This window comes from Vicia villosa, unplaced genomic scaffold (assembly GCF_029867415.1).
Source record: "Vicia villosa cultivar HV-30 ecotype Madison, WI unplaced genomic scaffold, Vvil1.0 ctg.001626F_1_1, whole genome shotgun sequence".
Lineage (NCBI taxonomy): Eukaryota > Viridiplantae > Streptophyta > Magnoliopsida > Fabales > Fabaceae > Vicia > Vicia villosa.
This window is the reverse complement of record NW_026705677.1, coordinates 63,942-71,088: the sequence shown is the minus strand read 5'-3', so window position 1 is coordinate 71,088 and position 7,147 is coordinate 63,942. Positions and strand designations below refer to the sequence as shown.

Below are 7,147 nucleotides of genomic sequence, written 5' to 3'. Positions count from 1 at the left end.
CGTTTGTCAAAGAAGGTATTTGTCAAAATAATAATTACAAAAGTAAATTATATTCTTTTCTTCCATACTATACTATTTATATCTCTTGTATTAAAATATACATTATTCTTCTCTTATATATAAAATATATTATATTCAGTAGTTTAATAATATTTAATAAATTTAATAATATTTAAAAATTTTGCATTTGAATTAACAATTTAATCATCACGATGTCATACATATATGCAGTATAATGGAGTAAATAGAATATGGATAGATGGAACAAAATTGGACTCCTTTATTACCTCAGTAGTGATATAAGGAGATGAGGGGTGTGGGGGAAGATAATTAAAGGTGAGGTCAAGGATATGAGGAGGTTTGGGAGAAGTGGCTTGTTGAGTGGAAAGGTAGGGAAATTGTGTTTCAAAGAAAATGGTGTTCCTAGAAACAAATATTTGTTTGGATTGGAGATTAAATAGGATATGACCCTTAACTCCTGGTTTCAAAACTAGATGTAAACATTTGCGAGGCCTAGGATCAAGTTCCGATCTATTATGTCTAGGGGTGGAGGTTAAGGCTAAGCATCCGAAAACTTTGTTAATTCTTTAAGTTTCTATGATGGGCATTAATTTTAGTAAAACAAATTAGACAACAACATGTTAGATAGATTGCTTCAACATGTAGAATATATAAGCTAAACATTATATTGAACAAGATGTTCTACCAACTGCAACTGGTATAACATATCAAACAAGATGTCTTATGTAGGATCATCCGACATCGTGACTGAGTGATAAGCTGGGCTTTTGGATTCTGCTTAAGTTATTACAAATGAAGAAAATTTGGAGAATATTATGCAATCCAATCTGGCGCCAAGTTTGAGCATAAAAGATGTTATCTAATTTGAAGATTTCCATAGTTTCTAAATATGGAGAATATTTAGGAAACTATTTATTAAAGACCTATTTTTATGGAGAAGATATTGTAGATATTTAGCAGTCTTCATGATGTGTTTTGAAGCCCAAATCCAGTTTAGATATGTGCTTTAAATAGAAGACTACAAATCTAATAGGATTTCATAGAACGCAATTATAGTAAGCTAAGAAGAACTAAGTTAATAAGTCTTTAATAGATATTTCAAACAGGTCAAAATTATGAGTGGAGTTAATAAAAATAAAAGTTATAAAATAATACACAAGAGAGATAATAAAATCCAAATGAATAAAAGTTCACATTAATAGAAATCAATTACTGCTAGTTACTTGTGAGGGAAAAAAGCTTTAACATACATTAAGATAAAATAGGGGAAATTTTTCATTGTCTAATCCCTTAGAAACCCATTGTCCAGGAGTAATTTTTACTGATATCAATTCAAAATTTCTAATAATATATCTCAAAGTTTTATATCCATTTAACATCTGCAAATTATAAATTGCTTTTTGAAATATTCAAAATTACAGGTTTTGCAATATGAACTTACTAATATTCAATTTAGAGGGTACAAATGGGAAACAACCTACCCCAAAATATTGAAGACTTGACCATAAGAAAATACAATTGTAACAGTGTGGGAATGTACTTGCACATAATCATATAAAACTATAATTTTACGCACGCGACATGAACTAGATTATGCACAACTAGAAATGCGGTGTGCACAATGCAATTATAGAGAAACGCGCACAGACCAAGAATGCATAAATCACAAATGCATTAAACCAGTATCGTGAGTTATGTAGTAAACCTGAAACATTTAATCACGCAGAAGTGCAAAATCACATAAACCAGAAAAATCATGCAACAGCAGAAACAGAAATCGAAACGCAGGCACGTAGCAGAAAAAATGAAAAACAAGAACACAAGAATTGATTACGGAATTCAGTCTTCAAAGGGAGAGAACAACCCTTTGAACAACTCAGCATGAACAATCAACACACACAAGCCTTTTAACCGCTCAAATTTTTGACAAAATAATAAACATCACGATGACTCCTGTAGTTTATGTCATTACATTGAAAAGAAATTTAAATTTGTGTTCTTTATGCAGGCAGCATCAAACACACAGCTGGGATCCCGCGAGAAAACAAAAAAGATCTATGAGTCATCATTTTACCGGGCTATATACCTTCACTACACAAGTCAAAATGAACAAAAAAAATTATAAGTACAGTTATGATATAAGAGTTTTATAATTTTTTTCACTGAAAGTAATTATAACCAAAGACATAAAAGGATGCATACAAAAACAAAATTACTAAACCAAAAATTGTCTCTTCAAAAAATTGAATGCACGCCTAACCTTAATCAATCTATGATGTCAACCTTTGTTGAAGGAGAATTTTGGAGCAAAAATTCCACTAGTAAATCAGGTATGAATGAAGATTGTTTCTTTTTCACTTTAAGCGACTTCATCTTACACAAGGAAGGCAGATGAATCTTGAATAAGTCAACTAAAGAAAGAACCTGAGCAAACAAGGTGAGCTAGTGTGAGATTAAAACAAGTAAAATCTTTTACAAAACTTATAAATACAATAGAAAAATACATATGCCATAAAGTACTTGAAGAGTTGGTGAAGAAACTGTTATTGACTTAACATTAACAAGCTCAACCAGACAGTTGAGTAGAAATAACGAACATTTTGTAGAGTTTAACATCAAGGTTAGATCAATGTCTATGTGTTTAATAGAAGACAAATTGCTTTTGATCCCATAGAGTTTGTGAAAAGGAGAACCAATAAAAGAAAAAATACAAAGATTTGGAGTAGATAACTCAATTTCACAACAAGCATCGGGAGGATTATCACAGGTGACTATAGTTAAACGGGCAAGTGAGGTACTCAATATGCAAAGGTTTTGTAGGTGACAATCATCAATGATCAAAGTATTCAACTTATGTAATGTCGAAAAAGGCTCAACACGACCATCATCGCCAACAGGAAAGGCAAACGCATGCAGATGCAATTCAGTTAATGATGGCAAATTCAAAGAATAAGGAAATTGTTCTCTGATAATATAAAAGTTAGGGTGAAGAAGTTTAAGAGATGTCAAAGTGTGAGATGAAAATAACGTCCGAGGAAAATGTTGAATGTTACATGAGACATAGATGTCTAAGTGTTGGACATTATGTGAAATGCCATAATTAATGACCCTTTTGAGTAGGCGAGGCTGGACTCCACCATCACGGTAAACAGTGAGAGTATGTAGTGCGGTTGAATTATCTCGAAGAGACAAAATCAGAGTTACTAATGGAGTGAAATCCTTGAAATACTTAAAGTTGAAGGAGTTTAATCGAAGAGTGGGAAGACACTTCCAGAGATGGTTCCATCTTGGGGACAAAATGCAAGTTTGAACAGCACGTTCCGAAGATAAAAAGGATAGAATGAGAAGAAGAATGCAATCTGGTAAAGCACTTAATCTGTCTTTGCTCTCTAGCCTTTCTCTCTTCATTCTGACAAACAGTTCTATAAGAAAAATGGGAAATAAAAACAAGAACTTTGAGACGTTATTAAGCAAACTGATAATTATCTTGGAAATGAAATTGATTAGAGAAATAAGAATACATATGATGAATGGTGAAAGAGGATTTTAAAGAACTCAATCGTGATAGTCACCTTTCGCCGTTGCTTTTCACTGTCCGAGAGTGCTAATGGGATTTTCCAGTGTTTCTTTGTGTTGGTTGGCGGCAAGAGGGACTTATTTATTTAAGTAGTAATTTTCAAATTTTATATTAAACTTTTTATGTTTCAAATATTCTTTTTTTAATAAAAAAGCATGTGTTAGATTAATTGGTGTCTATGTATAAGTCATATGCACGTCTCAGTTTCATTGACGTTTATCTATATTTATTAAATGCATGAATCAATTGGTTTGACGCCAATGTGTATTCATTTTTATTTTATTTGTTATATGCATGCGTCAGTTGGTCTGATACTAAAAGACAGTTTTGAAAGTACGCGCCAATTAGTCTAACGTATACTCTTTGTTTAATTTTTTTTGTTTAAAATATGAGTAGTTTAGTATATACTGTAGTTGTTGAGAAAGATAGTTATTTTAAAATTTAAGTTGTGAAATATGATTATTTTAGAAAAGAATTATGGAAATCGTTTGTCAAAGAAGGTATTTGTCAAAATAATAATTACAAAAGTAAATTATATTCTTTTCTTCCATACTATACTATTTATATCTCTTGTATTAAAATATACATTATTCTTCTCTTATATATAAAATATATTATATTCAGTAGTTTAATAATATTTAATAAATTTAATAATATTTAAAAATTTTGCATTTGAATTAACAATTTAATCATCACGATGTCATACATATATGCAGTATAATGGAGTAAATAGAATATGGATAGATGGAACAAAATTGGACTCCTTTATTACCTCAGTAGTGATATAAGGAGATGAGGGGTGTGGGGGAAGATAATTAAAGGTGAGGTCAAGGGTATGAGGAGGTTTGGGAGAAGTGGCTTGTTGAGTGGAAAGGTAGGGAAATTGTGTTTCAAAGAAAATGGTGTTCCTAGAAACAAATATTTGTTTGGATTGGAGATTAAATAGGATATGACCCTTAACTCCTGGTTTCAAAACTAGATGTAAACATTTGCGAGGCCTAGGATCAAGTTCCGATCTATTATGTCTAGGGGTGGAGGTTAAGGCTAAGCATCCGAAAACTTTGTTAATTCTTTAAGTTTCTATGATGGGCATTAATTTTAGTAAAACAAATTAGACAACAACATGTTAGATAGATTGTTTCAACATGTAGAATATATAAGCTAAACATTATATTGAACAAGATGTTCTACCAACTGCAACTGGTATAACATATCAAACAAGATGTCCTATGTAGGATCATCCGACATCGTGACTGAGTGATAAGCTGGGCTTTTGGATTCTGCTTAAGTTATTACAAATGCAGAAAATTTGGAGAATATTATGCAATCCAATCTGGCGCCAAGTTTGAGCATAAAAGATGTTATCTGTTTTGAAGATTTCCATAGTTTCTAAATATGGAGAATATTTAGGAAACTATTTATTAAAGACCTATTTTTATGGAGAAGATATTGTAGATATTTAGCAGTCTTCATGATGTGTTTTGAAGCCCAAATCCAGTTTAGATATGTGCTTTAAATAGAAGACTACAAATCTAATAGGATTTCATAGAACGCAATTATAGTAAGCTAAGAAGAACTAAGTTAATAAGTCTTTAATAGATATTTCAAACAGGTCAAAATTATGAGTGGAGTTAATAAAAATAAAAGTTATAAAATAATACACAAGAGAGATAATAAAATCCAAATGAATAAAAGTTCACATTAATAGAAATCAATTACTGCTAGTTACTTGTGAGGGAAAAAAGCTTTAACATACATTAAGATAAAATAGGGGAAATTTTTCATTGTCTAATCCCTTAGAAACCCATTGTCCAGGAGTAATTTTTACTGATATCAATTCAAAATTTCTAATAATATATCTCAAAGCTTTATATCCATTTAACATCTGCAAATTATAAATTGCTTTTTGAAATATTCAAAATTACAGGTTTTGCAATATGAACTTACTAATATTCAATTTAGAGGGTACAAATGGGAAACAACCTACCCCAAAATATTGAAGACTTGACCATAAGAAAATACAATTGTAACAGTGTGGGAATGTACTTGCACATAATCATACAAAACTATAATTTTACGCACACGACATGAACTAGATTATGCACAACTAGAAATGCGGTGTGCACAATGCAATTATAGAGAAACGCGCACAAACCAAGAATGCATAAAACACAAATGCATTAAACCAGTATCGTGAGTTATGTAGTAAACCAGAAACATTTAATCACGCTAAAGTGAAATATCACATAAACCAGAAAAATCATGCAACAACAGAAATAGAAATTAAAACGCATGCACGCAGCAGAAAAATTGAAAAACAAGAACACAAGAATTGATTACGGAATTCAGTCTTCAAAGGGAGAGAATAACTCATTCATTGTCAATCATAAAATATGAATTAAGATTACAAAATGAGAACCCTTTGAACAACTCAGCATGAACAATCAACACACACAAGCCTTTTAACCAATCAAATTTTTGACAAAATATTAAACATCACTATGACTCCAGTAGTTTATGTCTTTACATTGAAAAGAAATTTAAATTTGTGTTCTTTATGCAGGCAGCACCAAACAAACAATTGGGATCCCGCGAGAAAACAAAAAATATCTATGAGTCATCATTTCACCGGCCTATATACCTTCACTACACAAGTCAATATGAACAAAAAAATTATAAGTATAATTATGATATAAGAGTTTTATAATTTTTTTCACTGAAAGTAATTATAACCAAAGACATAAAAGGATGCATACAAAAACAAAATTACTAAACCAAAAATTGTCTCTTCAAAAAATTGAATGCACGTCTAACCTTAATCAATCTATGATGTCAACCTTTGTTGAAGGTGAATTTTGGAGCAAAAATTCCACTAGTAAATCAGGTATGAATGAAGATTGTTTCTTTTTCACTTTAAGTAAATTGGACTCCACCATCACGGTAAAAAGTGAGAGTATGTAGTGCGGTTGAATTATCTCGAAGAGACAAAATCTAAGTTACTAATGGAGTGAAATCCATGAAATACTTAAAGTTGAAGGAGTTTAATCGAAGAGTGGGAAGAATCTTCCAAAGTTGGTTCCATCTTGGGGACAGGATGCACGTTTGAACTGCACGTTTGGAAGGTAAAAAGGATAGAATGATAAGAAGAATGCAATATGGTAAATCACTTAATCTGTCTTTGCTCTCTAGCCTTTCTCTCTTCATTCTGACGAACATTTCTATAAGAAAAATGGGAAATAAAAACAAGAACTTTGAGGTGTTACTAAGCAAACTGATAATTATCTTGGAAATGAAATTGATTAGAGAAATAAGAATACATATGATGAATGGTGAAATTGGATTTCAAAGAACGCAATCGTGGTAGTCACCTTTCGCCGCTGCTTTTCACCGTCCGAGAGTGCTAATGGGATTTTCCAGTGTTTCTTTGTGTTGGTTGGCGGCAAGAGGGACTTATTTATTTAAGTAGTAATTTTCAAATTTTATATTAAACTTTCCATGTTTCAAATATTCTTTTTTAATAATAAAGCATGTGTTAGATTAATTGGTGTC

The 7,147-nt window shown here is 31.2% G+C and overlaps 1 protein-coding gene across 1 annotated transcript; it reads right to left on the bottom strand.

Moving 5' to 3' along the window:
- Positions 1-2,286: 2,286 nt before the first annotated feature.
- LOC131636066 (F-box/FBD/LRR-repeat protein At3g26920-like) lies at positions 2,287-3,429 on the bottom strand. Its single transcript, XM_058906713.1, has 2 exons — positions 2,542-3,429; positions 2,287-2,445 (listed from the first exon to the last, which is right to left on the bottom strand). The coding sequence occupies exons 1-2, from the start codon at positions 3,427-3,429 to the stop codon at positions 2,287-2,289; spliced, it is 1,047 nt and encodes a 348-aa protein (XP_058762696.1).
- Between the last annotated feature and the right edge of the window lie 3,718 nt (positions 3,430-7,147).

What these genes read in the sequence shown, in the direction of transcription:
- LOC131636066 (XM_058906713.1), bottom strand. Translation starts at nt 3,429, where the DNA reads ATGAAGAGAGAAAGGCTAGAGAGCAAAGACAGATTAAGTGCTTTACCA. An exon ending in TTTCTTCACCAACTCTTCAA is followed by an intron (nt 2,446 to 2,541) that starts GTACTTTATGGC and finishes TTGTTTGCTCAG; the next exon opens with GTTCTTTCTTTAGTTGACTT.